At 53.2% G+C, this 18801-nt stretch overlaps 3 protein-coding genes across 5 annotated transcripts; 1 reads left to right on the plus strand and 2 right to left on the minus strand.

Annotated features, from left to right (window-relative positions):
- Positions 1-54: 54 nt before the first annotated feature.
- Positions 55-13240, minus strand: LOC120903454 (transcriptional regulator ATRX-like). Of its 2 annotated transcripts, none has more exons than XM_040312889.1 (10): positions 12709-13240; positions 10903-12208; positions 8034-10821; positions 7783-7958; positions 7619-7699; positions 7370-7486; positions 2250-6592; positions 1722-1983; positions 1442-1586; positions 55-1351 (listed from the first exon to the last, which is right to left on the minus strand). In XM_040312889.1, coding segments are annotated over exons 1-10 (9252 nt in total). In that variant the 5' UTR covers positions 12711-13240; the 3' UTR covers positions 55-1319. The 2 variants fall into 2 exon arrangements, with proteins under 2 accessions (XP_040168823.1, XP_040168824.1); XM_040312890.1 differs by lacking the exon at positions 12709-13240 and adding an exon at positions 12348-12430.
- Positions 13241-13501: 261 nt separating this feature from the next.
- Positions 13502-15880, plus strand: LOC120903462 (zinc finger protein 84-like). Its single transcript, XM_040312902.1, has 3 exons — positions 13502-13771; positions 13840-14391; positions 15104-15880. The coding sequence occupies exons 1-3, from the start codon at positions 13625-13627 to the stop codon at positions 15701-15703; spliced, it is 1299 nt and encodes a 432-aa protein (XP_040168836.1). The 5' UTR covers positions 13502-13624; the 3' UTR covers positions 15704-15880.
- Positions 15848-18722, minus strand: LOC120903461 (FK506-binding protein 59). Of its 2 annotated transcripts, none has more exons than XM_040312899.1 (4): positions 17493-18719; positions 17248-17358; positions 17035-17172; positions 15848-16404 (listed from the first exon to the last, which is right to left on the minus strand). In XM_040312899.1, the coding sequence occupies exons 1-4, from the start codon at positions 18435-18437 to the stop codon at positions 16246-16248; spliced, it is 1353 nt and encodes a 450-aa protein (XP_040168833.1). In that variant the 5' UTR covers positions 18438-18719; the 3' UTR covers positions 15848-16245. The 2 variants fall into 2 exon arrangements, with proteins under 2 accessions (XP_040168833.1, XP_040168834.1); XM_040312900.1 differs by lacking the exon at positions 15848-16404 and adding an exon at positions 16726-16820 and having other exon boundaries at positions 17493-18722.
- Between the last annotated feature and the right edge of the window lie 79 nt (positions 18723-18801).

Below are 18801 nucleotides of genomic sequence, written 5' to 3' on the forward strand. Positions count from 1 at the left end.
TTTCCTTCATTGAAATACTTTCTTCTACAGACAGCTAAAGGGGTAGTGTGGGTATACGGTTGAATCCATTTCTTCCTCCAATTTATTTAAATTCGTTTTTTGAATGAGAATCACAACTCAATGTCACTTTGTATGTACAGCTATGGTACTGCAGACTTCTTTTAAATACAGAGTTCCTTGTTTCCCCCTTCAATTCCATCTTCCACTCACGTTGAGCGATTGTTCATCGCACAATCAGTTCTTAATACGCCTTCTTTCTCTCTTTCTCTCTCTCTAAGCTAGTTCCCCCTCAGTAGAAGCTACTTACATTTACGCTTTAAACACAGCACCAGAATTACACGATCGGTTTCGAGCAATTTCAAAAGCCTTATCCTTTCTTCTCCCCGTTCTCACGTACCCGGGGTACCACAAACATCAAGAATGAGAAGATAAATCACTAGTGATAACCTTATTCTTTTTGCTCGGTTTTTCCTATTTGATCTGGTTCAGGACATTCTACGAGCAACAGACGAGCACGAGGAGAGTGTACGATCGTTTTAAGCCTACACAACCTTTTGGGGGTTTGGTATGTGTGTGTGGCACACACCACATTATTTACACGATACTAAACGTCTCCATTTGCAATGGCCTACTTTGACGGCCTCGTTAGCCTCGTTGTGGTAGTTTTGTTTGTGCGCTTTCTGTTGCTTTCCGTATGTAAAAGCTTAACATTAGTGTATCGTTAAAATGCTTTAGTTTTTCTATCCGCAAATGTATTAAATTCAAAATGGGTAAGTGTGTTTCGCTTACCTGCCGGTAAATTGTTCTGATCCCTATCTGCAACCTTCTCTTTCGTTCGTTTTCCACCAGTTTTCCAATTAGAAAACTTCCTTATCCAATTCGACATCTGGTACTTATACTGTATTTCAGAAAACTGGCTCCCAACTGCCACCGCTATCTATCTAGCATAAATAGTGTGTTGCCATTAAAGAATAAGTTAATTACAGTACAATAATCTAACGTACACCGTAGTGCTCTATGTACATTAATAGGACGTTCGTATTTACTGACGACATACTGATACACACACTCACACATACATATGCTACATATGCTTCATATTATGCTCAAGAGATAAAAGCTTCCCCTTCGCTTAATTTCTGATTCGAATGCATAAATTACGCACTGCTGCGTACGGCGGCATGAAATATAGACATCAATCAATCTATTCCCGTTTTCCATTGCTGGTATTCTTATGCTGCGAGTTGTTTTTAAATGTTACTGCCTACCACTAACTATAAATTACACTAACACCGGTGCTGGTTATTGCAGGAACTTCTTCACTCCAGTACTACAACATCCGTATGATCGCCTGAAAGCAAGAAAAGCGTGTACAGTTTGTTGTTGGGTCGAGCTGCAGTAGGATTTGTTAAATGTAAGCGCACCGCTTGCTATAATTTACCTTTGCCGTTCTTTGGTTTCGCTGCTGTGTTGGTGGTGGTGGTGGCGGTTTTGGTAGTGACTGTTATACCTCCACCTAATCGATTACCCACAACGAATGGTGCACTGGCGGGTATTGTTGTTACGATCGTACTGTTTGCGTTTTGCTGTCAACGACAATGTCAAAACAACGTGTTAAAATAAAGCAGTTTAGCGTTTGCAATGTTGTTGTTTTAAATATGTGCTTCGGTATCGGTCTGTATGAGCGTTTTAAGCAAAGCAGAAAATCCGACACCACTCACCGTATTATCCTCCAGCCTGGGACGCTTCATGGGTGGCGTACCCGGCATAACGCCCAAATGCGACGACAGCGTCTTGGGAGCGTTCTTTGCCGCCGTCGAGTCGATGCCACGGCGTCGAATGATCATACTGTTCGGCGTCGGTTGCACTCCGGCCGTTAGAGACGTCGTTGCGGGATTACTGCCAGCGGCACCGGCACGAATAATATTCCCCATCGGTAGGTTGGCTTTCACTGTCGCCGTTGTCATTGTGGTGGTTGGTGTGCTGTTGGGTAAACAAATCAAGAGAATCGGTGTAAGATTAATTGGTGGTGGATTTCTTCTTCTTCTTCTATATGGTGTAACGTTCCTACGCGGACATGGGACTTATTTCATTACCACGCAGCCGGATAGCCAAAATCTCGCTACGGCGAGGCGACCCCATTCTAGGCTTGAACCCATGACGGGCATGTTATTGAGTCGTTCGAGTTGACGACTGTACCACGAGGCCGCCCCGTAGTAGTGGTGGATTTAGTGATTATAAATACCTACCCAGCGGGCTTGAGTGTAGTCGTCCCAGGTGCTGCTGCTGCTGCTTTGTTGATGAGGATCTGCTGAGATCCCTGTGTCGAGGGCAAGATCCGTCGCATAGTGGGCGATGCCACCGCTCGCCGTATCACAAGCTCTTTGCCCACATCCTTGTAGCTGTAGTTGAGCGTCGACCGGGCGGGCTGGCCTGTACTACCGGTGCTGCCAGTGGTCGCGCCACCCGGTGCTGCCGATACAGGCAGAATGATGTTTGCGGTTGGTATTACCGTCATCGTGGTAGCTGGCGCAGATGCACCGGCAGCCCCCGTCACACGTGGCCCCGGATTGGGTGTAATAATGCTGGCGGAATTGCTTTTCGTTATCGTGATGCCCCCGGTGGAGGCACCCGTTGCAGCAGGATTGATGGTTATGGGGCTTTTGCCCGCCCGGTTGATCACTGCCGGCGTGCGGTTTATCTGACTTATTGCTGGATTTGGTCGGCTAACTAACACGGGCTGCTGCTGCTGCTGGATGGAGTTGGTTGAAGGTGTTGAACCTAACGAAGTCTTCACCATGGTGGAGGAGGCTGCCGTGCCCGGTAGTCGAGGGGGCGCACCCGGCACACCCGGCGGGTTGTTCAGCTTGCCCGTCATGCTGGCCGCGGACAGTAGCGTGACGGGGGTAATCTTTGCCGCCGAGCTCGACTTTTGCAGCGCGCTCGCAGGACGGACAGCGGACTGTGTAGTGATCGTGCGGGCAGCAGTCGGAGGAGCCGTTACACTGCTAACGATCTGGCTGGATTGTTGCAGTTGTGTCAGCTTGGGAGTGGCGTTACCCAGCGGAGTTGTCGACACTGTGGGAGTAGTGGCGGGTTTTTTGACAGTCCTAGAACCGGCGCCACTCAACGGGGATACGGACGTTTTCATCGGTATCACCGTCATTGGGCGACTTTCGGGCTTGGGTTTGGATGGTGCTGGTGCGGGCGCCGATTTCACCGCCGTTATTGTAGTGGTGTTCGGCAGCGTTTGCGTTCTGCCCAGTCCGGACTGCTTGGCCAGCGCGTTCAGTGGGTTGATTTTAATCTGCGAGCTCACACTACTAACCGTCGCCGGTGATGGTTTCGCCATCGCTTTGGCGGCACCTTTGCCGACAGCGGAGGTAGTGACGATGGTGGGCGGTTGCGTCACACTCACTACAGAAGTAGGCGCTGGAGGTGGCGGTGGCGTGGGTTGTTGTGGTTGTTGTTGTGGTTTAGTCGTAATGGAAATTCCACTCTTTGCCGGTTTGGTGGTAATTGGCGCCGTCGTGGTTGTTGCTGCCGTTCGCTGATCTGCAGATCCAGAAAGCATATATCTCATCCCAGCAGGCGTTGCAGCAGGTGTCGACGTGGCGGGAGACGCTAACGGTCCTTTGCTGTTCGCAACAGGAGATGGCAACGGGTTGGCCTTGTTACTCGCGGCAGGAGACGGCAGCGGACTGTTCTTCTTATTGGAACCGACGGCCGTTTGTACCGTCAGTGGGCTGCGAGACAGTGGCGACGGTTTGCTTGCCGCCGTTGGCTGTTTGTTCGCTGCCGTCATTTTGAAGGTGGGCGATGGTACCCTGGGCTTCAAGGCTCCACTTTTCGCTAGTACCTGCTGGGCAGGGGAGGATGCCCTGCTCACGCTGGTGGCGATGTTTGCACGCGCCAGCTGCAGTCGGCTTGGCATCGGGTTGGAGATAATGGGTGGAGCGGGTGGGACAGCAGCTGGTACGGCGGTTTGCAAACTGTTCTGCTTCGCCGATACCTTCGCAGTCGAAGGTTTGGGCAGCTGCTGTGCTATATTACTTAGTGTTTTGGTAGATTTAGCCGTGTCTTTTCCACCACTGTTCGTGTGGGACGGTTCCATGACACTGCTTGGGGTCATGGTCGCACTGTACGGTGTGCTGTTGAAGTTATTTCCCGTGCCACGTTTGTTTGACACGTCCTGCGCCTTTGCTGGCGCGGTTGACGTGCGGCGCGATTTGTCCTCCTCTTCGCTCGGGTTAGCGGCAGCGGTTGGTGTGCGGGCCGGTACAGCCGAACTAACCGGCGCTGAACGCAAACTGGGCGCAGGCGGTGTCGCTGGCAGTCTGTTTTCCGCGAAACTGTCCCCTGCGGAACGGTTATTCGCCACTAGATTGCTCGGTTGCTCCCCGGCGGTTGTACTCGTGGGTGGGCCCTGTCCAATCGATAGCGATAAAGCCATTGCCGTTGAGGACAGTAGAGAGGGAGTGCTGATGCTGCTGTTGCTGCTGTTGCTGCTGCTTATGGGAACGGTCAACGCACTGCCACTATTCGATGTCATCGGAGACGAAGCAGTTAGTGGGAAAGCACCTCCTGCACTGCTGCGCGGCTGATTGTCCAGCGTGGGCGATAGCAGCGGTACATTACGCGGCGAAAAGGGACTAGAAACGCCCGCCGTGGCAAGCGCCGAGGCTGACATTTGTTCGGTCAACCGGTTAAACAGTGCTTTCGTGACGGAATCGTAGCTGCTACTGCTGCCGCTGCTCGATTTGCTTGCCGGTGGTGGTTGCGGTGGGTTTGATTTCTGCAGCGAGGCAATGTTTGAAATCGATAATCCCGACGGCGCGGAAGCCTGCAGCGCATTAGGCGACAGCAGGGACGATGCACCACTTTGCGCATAATCACTCATCTGCTTTAGCGGGCTGTAGTGAGCGGACGGACTGGCCCCGCTGCTGCTTAGCGCGGTGTGATGTGCTGCCAGCTCCGCCAGCGACGAGCTCGAAGAGCCGCCCAACAGGGACTGGCTGAGGCTGGTGAGTGCGGACGGCGACAGACCGCTAGCACCGGCGCCCGACTTGCCCGACAGCAGGCTGAGCATGCTCGCTAGCGAAGCCGTCGTGCCGTAGCCTCCTCCACCCCCGCCTTTGCCGGACGATGCTCCTCCTCCTCCCGAGCTGCTCGCCGGTCCGATCGGGGGCAGCATCGACTGGGCGCCGTTTGCCATCGGCGACGAATGGCCCCCCAGTGGCGGCATACCGTAGTCCATTGCGCCCGCCCCGGACAGCGGGAAGCTGCTGTACATCTTGGCAAAAGCCGTCGCAAAGGCCGGATCGTTCATGAGCGTGCTGTACTGCTGCGAACCCGCGTATTGCATGTAGAGCGGCGGCCGGCCCATCGAGCTGCCGTACGAGGCGGCGTAATCGCTCCGGTACATATCGCCGGCACCGCCCATTGGCAGCCCCATGGCACCCGGATATCCCATGGCGCTAGCGTAATACGGTGCCATCGGCGAACCGTACGCGGACGAGCCCAGCAAACCGCCGAGCTGGGCCGCTGCCGCCGCACCCATCGAGTTGAGCTGCGACAGGTAGGACCGGTTCTCGTTGTTCTGTATCTCCCGCTCGTACGCCGCCCACGCCTCCTTCTTCTCCTCCTCGCTCAGGTCCTGCTCCGGCTTGTTCTCCAGCAGCGAGTCGTGCTCGTGGTACTTCAGTATCTTGTTCGGGTAGGTGCGCAACAGCGACGCCAGTATGTCGTCCGCCGGCAGGATCGGCGTCTCGCGCGTCATCTCCGACACCTTCGTGAGCGTGTACAGCTCCGCCAGCTCGCCGTAGCTGTAGTGCCGATCGATCTGCTGCTCGTCCACCACCCGGAAGCTGAGTGCCTGCTTCGTGACCGAGCGCGAGTACACCTTCTCCTCCATCGTGCCGGCCGCAATCAACCGGTACACGTAGCACTTGCGCTTCTGCCCGAGACGGAAGATGCGGAAAATGTTCTGCTGATCGTTCGAAGGATTCCAGGACGTGTCCAGTATGATGACCCGGTTCGCGCCGGTCAGATTGATGCCCTGGCCGCCCGCCTTGGCCGAGATGAGGAAGCACTTGGTGCGCTTGTTCTGCGGATCGTTGAACGACGTGATCATCTGATGCCGGATCGACTTTTGCGTCTTCCCGTCCAGCCGGTAGTAATCCTTGCCCGGTTCCCACGGTCCCTTGAACGCGCTGTACGCGTACGCGTCCGACAGCTGCGGGTTCTCCTCCTGGTGGTGAATCTTGGCCATGAAATGCTCCACCATGTTCAGCACCGACACGAACGCGGTAAAGATGAGCACCTTCTCGCCCCGCTCGTTGCAGTGCTTCAGTATTTCGAACAGTATCCACAGCTTGTTGCTTGGGAACAGCGACTCCAGGTCGGCGATCTGCAGGTACTGGCGCCACCAGTCGTTCGTCACCGACAGCTGGCCGCTCTTGATGTCGTTGTGATCGTCCGGCGACTCGTCGTCACTGTCCGGGGTGGCCGTTTTGCGCGCCGCGTCCCGCCGGTTCTTCTCCAGGTTGGCCGATTCCCATGCCTTCTCCAGCACTTTCGGGTGCGTCCAGATCTGTGAAAAAAGTGTTTGCAAAGAACAGAAAGCGTCAAGGAGGAGGCCAGCACCAAATTAGTGATGGGAAAATGAAGTTATCTGGAACGATTCCGGATAGTAGGTCCGGAATCAGTTTATGGAATCAATCTCGGAATCGGCTCCGGAATCGAAATCGGCTCCGGAATTGGTATCGCTTTCGGAATCGGCTCCAGAATTGGCTCCGGAATTGGCTCAGAATCGGAATCGGTTTCAGAATCGTAGTCGGTATCAGAGGAAGCGGAATCGTAGTCGGTACCGGAATCGAAATTGGCTCCAAAATCAGAATCGGCTTCGAAATCAGAGTCAGTTTCGGCATCTCCATAACACACGTTTGGGTCCAATGATTCTACGTATTGATAAACGCAAAAAATCAAAATTTACTTGTAAGCGATCCATTCTCATAGAGATTCCCAGTCAGATTTTGCTTGTGAAACTTCTTATTTGAATTCAAGAACGGATTCTTATTCCGGAGCTAATTCCAATTCTGGAGTCAATTCTGATTCCGTTATCGGAGCAAATTGTGATTTGCAAAGTCGATTCCGATTTCGAAGCCGATTCTGATTCCGGCGCCGATTCCTATCCTGGAATCGATTCCAAAGCCAACTCTGGAATCGGCTTCAGGATCAACTCCGGAATCGGCTCCTTCATCGAAATCGATGGCTCCGGAATTGATTCCGAACACGGAATCGAAATCGGGTAGCTCCGACTCCGAGCTCCCACCAGTACTCCAAATACACTCAATCGTATCCCAATCACCTTTCGCAGCGAGGTGTAATCGGCAATGAGTTTGAATTTCTTTGTCCTTCCCGGCTCGCCAGTTACATCGTTGTTTGTGTAATCATTCATCTGTAGAAACACTTCGTACATCTTTTCCTGGAAATGAAAAAAAGACAATCATTAGTAGGGGTTGGCGTTGCGATACACGTTTACCGGTTTTCGGCGTGGAATCCTTCCGGTTGATTCCGTTTCCGTTCCCTCTGCCCGCACGATCGCGGCAGGACTTACTTGTACTGGCGTCAGTGGAACGAACAGAACATACTCAAACTTTTCCGGGAGAAACTCCTTCAACACTGCCGCTTCCTTACGCTATTTTGGAAAATTAACAAAAAATGGATGATAAGAATATGTATGTAATTGTTGGCATTTTTAAAAACATGATCGAAACCTACCTGCACAAACTTGGAAAGCTTGTTGTGCAACACGTACGACCGCTGCTTCATGATCTTGATCGACTGGTGATCGGAATCCTTACACTGCCCGTTTTTGATGGGATTGGCATACAGGTTGCTAAACTCTTTGTCACTGCCCAGGAACGATGGTTTGATGAAGTTGACCATACAATAATCTAAAAAAAAATTAAACATTAAAGGATTGTCCTAGCCTTCCCCTTTAATCAATCGCAATCCCTCGGTACACTTACACTCCTTCAGGTTGTTTTGGATCGGCGTACCGGTGAGCATGATGCGCCGGCGCGTTTTAATCTTCGAAACCGCCTCGCTGATTGCGGACCGCTTGTTCTTGATCTGGTGGCCCTCGTCGCAGATTACCAGATCCGCTCCCGGGTTGAGCAGATACTCCTTAATAAGCCCCAGCTTGGCGCTGCGCAGCCCGACCGAACCCTTGCGCCGCTCGTAGTTGATCAGCGCCCGGAACGCCTCGTAGCCGATCAGCATCACGCCACAGTTGGGCGACTTGCAGTAGTACCAGCGCTTCAGCACCGCTATCTTGTCGTTCTGCGTGCACACGTCCGGGAAGCAGTACACCTTCATCTGGTAGCCCGTGCGGATCGTGCCCTGCCACCGGGCGATCTCCTCCTTCCAGTTCATGACCGTGCTTTTCGGGCAGATGACCAGCACCCGGTTCGTCATCAACTGCGGGTAGCGCATGACCGTGTGCAGCAGCGAGATCATCTGCAGCGTCTTGCCCAGCCCCATGCAGTGCGCCAGGATGCAGCCCGATCCGGAATGTTTCGGCAGCGCGTCGACCGACCCGTACGTGTTGTCGTACATAAACTTGATGCCCTCGATCTGGTGCGGCTTCAGCAGCTTCACTATCTCCGGATGCACGCAGATCGCCTGCTTGCGCACGGAATCGTAATCGAGCACCAGCTCGCTCTCGCCCGGCCCGGGCAGATAGGAGGCGAGGAACTTTTTCAGCTGCTCGTGCTTCTTCTTCAGCCGCGCCGTACGGCCCTCCTCCTCCTTCTGCGCTTTCTTCGTCTCCTCGGCCAGCTCGTCGTTCGTCAGCATCGCACGGATCCTGCGCTTCGGCTCCTTGTCCGGGACGGTTTTGTTTTCCTCCAGATCGCCCGTAATCAGCTCGGCATCGTCGGAGCTGTCCGAGCTGAGACTGATACAGTCCTGGCCATCTTTGGAGCCTTTCTGTTTGCCCGCCGTGCTGCTACCCGATGCTGCTGTTGCTGCTGCTCCGCTGCCCGTCGTCGTCGCGTCCGGATCGGATGGTGCGGGAGAGGATGTTTTCGCCTGCTTGCCTTTAATTCCATCGCCGGAGGGAGTGGTGCTGGGGGACGGTTTTGCAATGGTGCTGCCTTCACCCGCAGTGCTCGCAGGCGTTTTACTCTTCCTGGGAGCAGAGGACGCGTTTAGCGACGCGCTAAAATCGAACGTTTCAAGCGACACTGGAGCGGCCCGCTTTCGCTGCCGTTTCTTGGGCGTTCCATCCAGCATTTCCAGGTCCGAATCGGCACTGGACGATTCGCGCTCGCTCTCGGAACCGCGTGCCTTCCGCGCGTTTATACGCTTCCGCCTTTTGCGCGGTGTTTTCTCGGACTTGTCGGACTTTTCGCCGTCAAACAAATCGTTGCTGAACAGTTCCTTGTCTTTCGGATTTGCCAGCTCGGTTCGGGTTTGCTTTTTGGGCGTTTCTGCCCCCTCGGAGTCTTTCGTTGCCTGCTGCTCCGCGGAACTTTCCCCGCCGACAATGTCCCCGGAGTCGTCCGCCTGGCCGTTGGTAAGTAAATTGCCATTCTCCCTTTCGTTGGACTGCTTTTTGCGCTTCTTCCGCTCCGCCAGCTTGGAATCGTGACGCTTCAAAAAGCTTTCCACCAACGAGCCCGCCGACGAGTCGTCCGAATCCTCCTTGCCCGTCCCGTTCGGCCGACCATCGGCACTGTTATCGTCCTCCTCCTCGCCCGACAGCAAACCGTCCAAGTTGTCCTCCTCGTCGCTCGTCTCCTCGCTGCTGCTGAGCTGATTCAGCAGCTGCTGCTTCATCGTTTCGTTGCACTTTTGCAGGAACTGTTCCTCCGTCTCTACCACGTCCTTTTCGCTCTCGCTCGACTCGTCCGACTGTGGCTCGAGCGGTGCCGTCGCTGTGTCGTCGCTCCCGTTTTCATGATTTAAAAAGTGCTCCATATTGTTCTCGTCCTTTTTCTTCTTCGCCGCCGACGACGACGACGACTCCTTCGACTTGCTGGCGGCACTTGCCGGTCCGCCCGAACCCGCCGCACCACCCGCTGCATTCCGACACCCGATCAGCGTGCTGATGTTGCACAGCCGCTCGATCTGCATGTCCTCGTACTCTTCCCGCTCCGCCTCCGTCATGTCCTTCACGCTCTTGCTGAGCGCCGGCCTGGTCGGTTCCTTGCCCGCACCAGCAGCGGAACGTTTGCGCGTTTCCTCCGACCGTTCTTCCCGCTCCTGGCGCTGCTGCTCCCCGTCGAGAAAGTCCTGCACGACCCCCACCGCGTCCGGTATGATGTCATGCACGTCCGACATGATGTCATCCACACCGCTCAGCACACCGTCGAGCAGGTTTTCGTCCCCGTCCGCACGGCCACCATCCTCCGACCGCTTCTCCGTCTCGTCGCTGGAGCTGTCGGAGTAGATTTGTTCGCGGCGCTTCTTACCCGCACCACGCTCGTCCGCCGAGCGCGGTTTACGCTTTTCTTTGGCACTCTTTCGCAACCGGCGATTGTGTCGCAGCGCCTCCTTCGCCTTCTTGGAGCTGGAATTTCCACTGCCGGAGAGTTGGCTGGTACTGCTGCTACTGCTGCTACTGCTACTACTACTGCTACTGCTGCTGTCGGAGGAGGAATCTAGTAGCCTTTTCTTGCATTGCTCGTTGCGGTGCTGATCCTTCGAACGTTCCGTCTGGATTGCTATTTCCACTTTATTCCCTGTGCTGGCGGCATTTGAGCTGTCCTGCCGGCTCGATGGGACATTTTCACTCGGATTAACACGATTGATCTGGGACAAAACAGTAAGAATCAAGGTATAGGAAACAGTAACCAAAAAAAAACAAAACAACCACCTTCCTTACATCCTTACCTTTTCAACCAGATTAGCCAGCTGAGCCGCTTTTGAACCCTTTTGATAAGCTCCTCCTCTGCAGCCCGTCTTTTTGAGCCACTGCTCGTAATGCTTGGTAAATTTTGTTCCCAACTCTAGCAGTTCCTCCAGCTCGTCGCCGGACGCAGCATTGCTACTTGCACTGCCCACTTTAGCACAGTCCACATCGGAACTGAAATCTTCCCGCCGACCGTGCGACCCATCCGTCGACGGCACTAGCCCATCGCCCTCCATCCGTTCGGAACAATTCGACGACAGCGGCACGGACAGGCTGCTGCCCTCGCTCGGTGATGCTTCTTTGCCCAGCAGCGCCGCTGACGCTGTCGGCTGCAGCTCGGTCGAACGGTTCAGGAACGATTTCACCACCTTCTCTATCCTCTGCACCGTGCGTTTGCCGCCCGTCGAGGTAACGTCTCCTTCGCGTGCCAGTTTTTTCGAGAGCGTTACCAGCTTCCGCAAGCTGTGTTCCCCATCCTCGTCCGACGACACGCCCTCCTCCGCCTCCTGGTCGCTCGGTTGTGGCGTGATGATGTTAATGGTCGTGTACGAATGGTCGTTATCGAGCGGCGAATCATTCTCGCCCACCGTCGTGCCACCCTGGTACTGTACCGCCCTAGAGCTGTTGAGCGACTGCAGCACCTCGTCGTGGCTGTCGTACTCGTCGGCCGAGGGCGGCGAAATCAGCTCATTGCCGATGTACTCCTCGTCCAGTATCGTTTCCTGTATTTGTGGCTCTTCGATTTCGATCTTCGTCTCGAACAGTTCGTACGCATGGTGCTGCTGCTCATCATCGTAGCCGTCCTCCTCCTCCTCCTTCTCCCGCTCGTTGCCGCTGCTGTCGTCCGTTTCGTCCAGCCGCATACCGTCGTCCAGCCCGTTATCCTTGTCGAACAGATCCTGCAGCTCGAGATCCTCCACGTACGGCACGCTGAACCGCTCGCTACGGTGCTCCACCTCCAGCGCCATCCGTTCCGCGGCACTCTCTGCGGAAGGGAGTGGCGTGCGACCTCCGCCACTCCGCCTACCGGTCGTACCGTCGTCCAGATACTCGTGGTCGGACACGAAGAGATGATTCACGTACGTGGAGGATGCCGCTGCCTCATCGGAAAGCAGCAGTCCCCCCTTGGGTGAGGAACATTTGTCCCCGTCCAGCAGTGCACGATCGTCCTCGTCGTCATCCGAGCACAGCTCGACGGACACGTAGTTTTCATCGCTTTCCGGAAAGTCGCCCACCTCCATAATTTCGACGTCGTTGAACAGATCGGGCTCTTCCACCGTGGACGACCTGTGGGGAGGCGTGAGAGAGGAAACAGGTGAAACGAGGCAATGGTTCTGGGAAAAATATGGTTCTTTCGACAGTCCGTTCCCGCTTGAATTCGCACGAATTTGGGTTCTGTGCGTGTTTCCCGTTCCTCGGTACTCACAAGTGCTGACGTGATTTGTTCGAATTTTTCCAACCTCTTTAAACGATAGTTTTCATGCAATTCGTGGCTTTTCGTATTTCTTTTAATCACTTTTACAACCAGAAAATAAAGATAGTGATTACACAGAAAAAAAAGAAAAGGTTTGTCGCTCGCCTCCAGCGCGCAAAACCACAGGCGAAAAAAGAAGCAGGCGGCGCCACAGCGGTTGCCCACCGGTGCGAGCGAGATGCAATACAAAACAAAAACAAAGAACTAACGCCAGCATCATCGCAGCACGACCAACGACGACGATGCGGAGGTGGGGGGAGAGGGGTGGAATTTTCCATCCACCCTTGCGTTCGCAGCTTCCTTGCACACTTACATGATTGCGTTGCTTGCAGGCGGCGGCGACGGCGGCGGAACCTGTGAAACTCTTTCTGTCGATCCTTTCCCCGGAAGCAGCTAAACAACCATTTGGGAGCAGGGCTGCCCCCGCCGATCACCACCACTTCACAGCCTACTACTACCACTACTGCACTGCACACCGCGACACGAGTGGACGGGATAGGGAGCGAGTGGCTCTACGCAAAAATGGGCCCGGCGCGTACTGCCAATTATTGCTTTTCATTTCACCGCAGCGGCGGGCAAGCGATGATGATGATGATGCGCGCAATCGAAACTGCAATCTCTGCACTCTCGCGATAGAATCACGCACCACTCTTTTGCACTTTAGCTTGTAGGACACTGGCAACACGCACACACTAAGGGTGGGGGGAAGGCGCAAAGATGGCCAAATATGTAGAAAAGCTGGACTGCCCTGTTCCTGCCCGTGCGTGTGTGTCGTGTATTTCTCGCTGTGTGGCTGCTATTTTCAGGAAGCCAGTGGGTAGCAAGCTCGCTCCTGCAATTTACAGCGCGCACTGTGGGCTTCCCGGACGGCCATTGACCAAGCGACATGACAGCTGGGCGTTTCGGGTGGTCATTTCTTCGACTGCAGAGTTGTCGATAGTAGAAAAGCGGAAAGAATTATTAATTTCTAAATATTGCAAAAGCTTGGAAAACTATTTTTAGCAATTAAATACGTAATGAACCAAGCACAACAGTACATTTGTTTTCGAAATGAATCACTCGGTGAAAGCACGCAATTGAACGGATCTGGCAGCACTGTTTCTATTTGTTATTGTTTACATTACCGGCCAGCGCGAGAATAATCTTGCCCGGTTTGCTACGAATCATAGCAAGCCGCAAAGTGTTTCGCGTTTTTAATTGCTTACGAGCAGCGGTTAAACTACGGAACCATGTCGACGCCATGTGCCGCCGGTGCAAAAGTCGAGTGTAGTGTTTGCACCAAAGTTGTGAGCTCTCGTAGAGCGAGCAATTTGCAGGGCGCTTTCACCAGCGATCACTCCGTTGTGCAAGCATTGGCACAGTTGGCGGGGATAGAGGTATGGAGCTGTCGTCGTGATACTTTTGTTGAAAAGCACTTAAAATGGTTTTCAAACACTTTTTGCAGCTCCCATCACACTCTGCGCTGGAACAAGCGTGGATCTGCGGGAAGGTTTGCTATCGCCAGTTAAGCGCAGCGATTGCACTCCAAGGGCTGGTGAGAAAAATGTTTGAGCGCTTCGAACAACTGCAGGACGGCGAGCAGGAAGTTTCGTCCGCACAGGAACGAATGAGTTCGCCCGGAAGACGTGGCACGATGCCTACGGATGCAGCGCTGCAGAATGATGAGCTTGAGCACATACAGCGAAGCGGTCATAAGTGCTGCGGGTGTGACTTTACCGGCCGCACTGTGGAAGAACTTTACGAGCATATTGCCGCTGCCCATGGTCGGGAAAATGTTTCCCCCATTGTAATGTTCGTTTGTGCGCTGTGCCAAGAGGCGTTTGAAGATTATGATGGCTTACGAAACCATCAGCAGTGGTTTGAAAATTCTAAACTATTCGTTTGCCATCTTTGTTCGTGCGGATTCATAACGAAGGCAAGTTTTGAGGATCACATGAGTGGATGCACCGAGCGGAGAAGTTTGATTGCTAAAAGCAATGTTCATGCAGATTCATCTTTAACACGTTGTCTGCCACGTCAGCCACTATGTGGCTGACGGGTTTTTTCCGATCGGGCCACGTCAGCCACATAGTGGCTGACACATTACACATTGTAAAAGACGTGTTACAAGAGATAAATTTGCACGTATTTGATCGGTTCTTCACAATGCTTTTCTTTCACGGTTATTATTTCTTTAAAAAATGATTAAAATATCAAAATGAGTTTATATTATGTTTTCATAAATAAATGAGAATGAGAATGAACAATAATTATAAGATCTTGGAGTTCATTTATTCATCCTTTACTTTTGATGCACAATCTTAAAACACTCATCACAAAGTTGAGGTTGATCGGGACAGCTTGGACAATACGTAAACGATCTTTTCACAGTTTCACGTCCCTTTGATCGGCCCTTGCTTTGCCTGTCATTGTTGTAGCATCGTTTGCATGCGCGTCACCAAAGCGTTGCAAAGCGTTGGAGTCGAAATGTCACCGACTTTTGCGAGAAGTAAAGAAATGGAAGGGAAGGGAGGGGAGGGGGGCTCCAAGAATGAAATTCCATGGAATTAGCCCAACAAACGACATAGTGGATCGACTGAGACAACAAAGAGAATTGGTGAATTTGATTTAAAAGAGAAAAAATGCAAAATCAAATGCAATCGTATCAAAGAGTGATTCCGTGGCCTGACGGGGCAGTTCAGTGGGCATGTATGGTGGCAGACAACGTGTTAAACAATATGATGACTACCGCAGGTGTCAAGAAACGATCGAAGAAACGATCGAAGAAACGACGTGATCAAACCAAACTTTCCACCGGATACGCTTGCTGCAATGCAACGTTCGCCGAGGAGAAAGATCTACTCGATCTCGTGCAGGAACGGCATGCCGCCCGTCTTGCGATTCACTACCGGAAGCGCACATCCGACCAGTCCGTAAGCTTCCGGAATCGAAAAACCCTCCGCCAGCATCGGCACAATAGGCAATCAGTGAAGCGGCAAAACAGTTGCCGCCACTGTGGCAGACGAGACAACATTCCTGGGCGAGATCTGTGTGCCAACCCATCCCGGCAGTTTTTGTGCGAGGTGTGCGGGAAGTGCTTCGGAAAGCAATCGCAGCTCCGGCTGCATGCTGTTTCGCACCGAGCGTATCGTCTGTACGGATGTGACCATTGTGCGGCTCGGTTTCATTTCGCTTTCCGACTGAAGAAGCATCTGCAGTCGGTGCACGCGTCCGAGTACCGGTACGAGTGTCCGCATTGTGGACGGAAGATGGCGGACAAGGCGCGGTACGATTTGCACCTGCGGAAGCACATGGACCTGACGTCGTAGCGTTGCAGGCTAGAGATGGAGTAGCACACTGTTGTTGTCAAAGGCATGCGGAACATAGTGGCGTTCCGGGCGGCGGTTACCGAATAAATACGAACAATTTTTTAAGGATACTAAATTACAAAAAAAAACCCGAATGCAATTTGATTATAGAGCAAATATAGCGACTTTTTGTTTCGAGTTTATTACGTGTTCTACCACTCAGCGCGATCCATCAAGTTTATAATCGTCGTAAATCATCATATCTCCCTACCATTTCATCGCCGCTTCTCCCTCTAAAACTGGGCATGTTAAGATTCTACAAATGTTTCCTTCTGCTGCTTTTTTTGGGGGAAATTTAAAAAACCTTCTTGCATGATCCGGGTGTTTTGTCTTGACTGTCATTGCGGAAAACTGCCAACTACGATCGGGAAGCAAAGCCAAACAGCGCATCCTGTTGGCGTTCGCGTCCTGCTGGTATCCCGATTTGTTTAAATCGCCGCGTTGCAGCGTTGTTATGGCGACGATGGACGCACCTCCAGTTTGCATCGACCGGATTCGGCTGCTCACATGTTGCGGAACTGCTTGTGCAGATCGTTCAGCATGATGACGTCCGGATTTTCCTGCTCGAACCGGGTCGGCTCGTGTTCGCGCTCGTCCGCGCCCCACTCGCCAAACTTTTGCTTCATCACGTCCGGCTGGCGGCTCTGCTCTTCCTGCGCTTTCTGCGTGGTGTTCCGGGACCGCCGGCAGGGAACGAGAAGAACGAGGGAGTTGATGACGTTGGGAGGGCGTGTGTTGAAGAAAAGGTGGTACACTCGTATCAGACGAGGGAGGTGTGTGGGGGGGTTTTGTTTTGCATATGCCTTAAGTAATGTTTGCCCTCCCATTCGGTTTGTGTGTGTATGTGTGTTTATATTTTAGAGTTGGTGCTGTGCCTCACCCTCGTGAAAATGCTCTTTTCTGTTCCGAAAGGTTTGTTTCAAATTTGGCTTTTTTAAAAACATTCATACTGTGAAGTTGGCGTTTGATTGCATTTTCTTTTCAAACAGTTCAAAGCTCGTTTTCGATCACGATGTGGAGATTTCCGGAGGGAAAAGTTTGGCGATTGGTAGCGAAATGAGCACAACATACCATTTTACTACAAAAAGCACACATCAAAAACCGTGGGAATTATGATTTGAAGATGGTTTTTTTTTCGTGGGGAAGGCCCAAAAATAGGAATGTAAGGGGGACAAATAATGGAAACAAAATTTTACTGATTTTTGTCACAACCCTCCCATGAGAGACACAATGTTCGTGCGTAAATGCATCGATTTAATAGCAATCGATGCACGTGCGGGAAAAAAACTTACCTTGGAGTCACTCTGCGCAAACTTTGTAAACATGTTGGCAAACACCTTCTTCTGCTGATCGTTGTAGGCCTTGATCTTGTGCTTGCAAATGGTCACCTGGTTCAGGGCCGCCTTGTTTTCCGGTTCAATTTCCAACACCTACGGCGAAGCAGAGGAAAGATTGTATTTTATCGATCAAACAACACATGCGCCTATCATCCACGCGCTACTTACAGCGGAGAAATCTTGCAGCGCTCGGTCTAAGTCGCCCAGTGCCAGATTGGACATTCCCCGCCTGTACAGCGCCTTCACGTTTTTGCTGTCCATCTTGAGGGCTTCGACGCACTATGGAGAAGAGAGAAAGAGAGAGAAAAAGCACCATGGGAAAACCGCAAAACCACAAAATCGCGTTTAAATTTAAACATAGTAGGCGTGGGATGCAGCGGTATCGTGCCGCTTCTTATCAGGGCCACTCTTACCGCAACTTTCGCTTCGTCGTGCGAGTTTAACTTCTGGAGGCACAGAATTTTGTTGAGATAGATGGCCAGCTTGGCCGCTTCCCCTTCCTTCGACTGGTCGTACAGGTAGGAGAGCGCCCGGTTGTACAGCTTCAGGGCGAGCTCGTGCTTCTCCTCCTTCAGGTACTTGGTGCCCTTCTCGCGCAGCAGCTTGGCCTGGGCCAGCATTTCGTCCTGCGACATCATCGACCGCTCGACCAGCGCCTCGAAGTCGGTCAGCGTCACCGTGTACTCGACGGTCGCGTTCGGCGGTACGCCCAGCTCGCTGTTGCCCTGCGCGCCGAACGCGTACTGGGGCTTCAGCAGCAGCCGGGCCGTCTCCTCCTTGTGGAACTTCTCCAGCGCCAGCTCGACGCCCGCCACCACGCCCACCTCCTTGCCCTCGTCCAGACAGAACTCCACGTCCCGCTCCTCGAACACGCGGCCCTCGTGCCGGCCGACCAGGTGCACCTTCACCAGGCCGCCCGCCGTTGGGCGCTTCTTGCTGCTGCCCGACTGCACGATGAACCGCTGTATGCCGCCGTCCGACTTGGGGCTAAGGTCCTCGCCCTTCCAGCCCAGTATTTCCAGCTCGAAGTTGAGCGTCGCGTTCGGCGGAATGTTCGGCGGGCTGCCGGAGCTGCCGTACGCGTACTCGGGCGCACACCGCAGGATGCACCGCTCGCCCAGCCGCATCGACGCGACGCCCATGTCGAACGCTTTGATGACCGAGCCGGTCCCGAGGGTGAACTGGAACGGCTCGTTCCGGTCCCGGCTCGAGTCGAACTTCTTGCCGTCCGCGTCGAGTGTGCCGGTGTAGTGCAGCGAGACGGAGCAGCCCTTCGACGGGCGCTCGTCGCCGGTCCCTTCCTGCAGGATGCGCTTCTGGACGCCCCCGTCGCCGGACAGATCGTGGTATTCCTCCATTTCGTACGGCTTTTATTTCACACTTTTTCCACGCAAAATGGTACTACTGCTGCTCGGATGGTGGTGTGTGCGGACGTGCGTACGTGCGTGTGTACAATGTGTGTGCGGCGGTACTTCTTCGCGTGTTGTTGCGGCTCTTTCTTGTTTCGCGGCTCGCTTTTATGCGTTTGACAGGTCCCAAAAACATGGGGCGAGTCAGTGCCTCTCAACCGAGCGCGAAGGAATTGAGGTGTTAGAATTTGCTAAACCACTTTAGGTCCAGTTAACACGTAGGTTAGAAATTAGCTGAACGCTTTTGTAAATGGCTTAAAGCTTCTTCGTACATTCAAAACCGCTACCTAGCAACGGAATATGTAAACTGGAT

The sequence above is a fragment of the Anopheles arabiensis genome, chromosome 3, assembly GCF_016920715.1.
Source record: "Anopheles arabiensis isolate DONGOLA chromosome 3, AaraD3, whole genome shotgun sequence".
Lineage (NCBI taxonomy): Eukaryota > Metazoa > Arthropoda > Insecta > Diptera > Culicidae > Anopheles > Anopheles arabiensis.

Excerpts from the sequence above, each read along its gene's own strand:
- LOC120903454 (XM_040312889.1), bottom strand. Across the intron at positions 7,700-7,782 it reads AGCTTTCCAAGTTTGTGCAG|CGTAAGGAAGCGGCAGTGTT; the intron begins GTAGGTTTCGAT and ends TTTCCAAAATAG. Across the intron at positions 1,352-1,441 it reads GAAACCAAAGAACGGCAAAG|GCGATCATACGGATGTTGTA; the intron begins GTAAATTATAGC and ends TCTTGCTTTCAG.
- LOC120903462 (XM_040312902.1), top strand. The coding sequence starts at position 13,625 with ATGTCGACGCCATGTGCCGCCGGTGCAAAAGTCGAGTGTAGTGTTTGC. Across the intron at positions 13,772-13,839 it reads CACAGTTGGCGGGGATAGAG|CTCCCATCACACTCTGCGCT; the intron begins GTATGGAGCTGT and ends CACTTTTTGCAG. Across the intron at positions 14,392-15,103 it reads ATGTTCATGCAGATTCATCT|TTAAACAATATGATGACTAC; the intron begins TTAACACGTTGT and ends GCAGACAACGTG.
- LOC120903461 (XM_040312899.1), bottom strand. The coding sequence starts at position 18,437 with ATGGAGGAATACCACGATCTGTCCGGCGACGGGGGCGTCCAGAAGCGC. Across the intron at positions 17,173-17,247 it reads CGCTGCAAGATTTCTCCGCT|GTGTTGGAAATTGAACCGGA; the intron begins GTAAGTAGCGCG and ends GCTTCGCCGTAG. Across the intron at positions 16,405-17,034 it reads TTGCGCAGAGTGACTCCAAG|AAAGCGCAGGAAGAGCAGAG; the intron begins GTAAGTTTTTTT and ends AACACCACGCAG.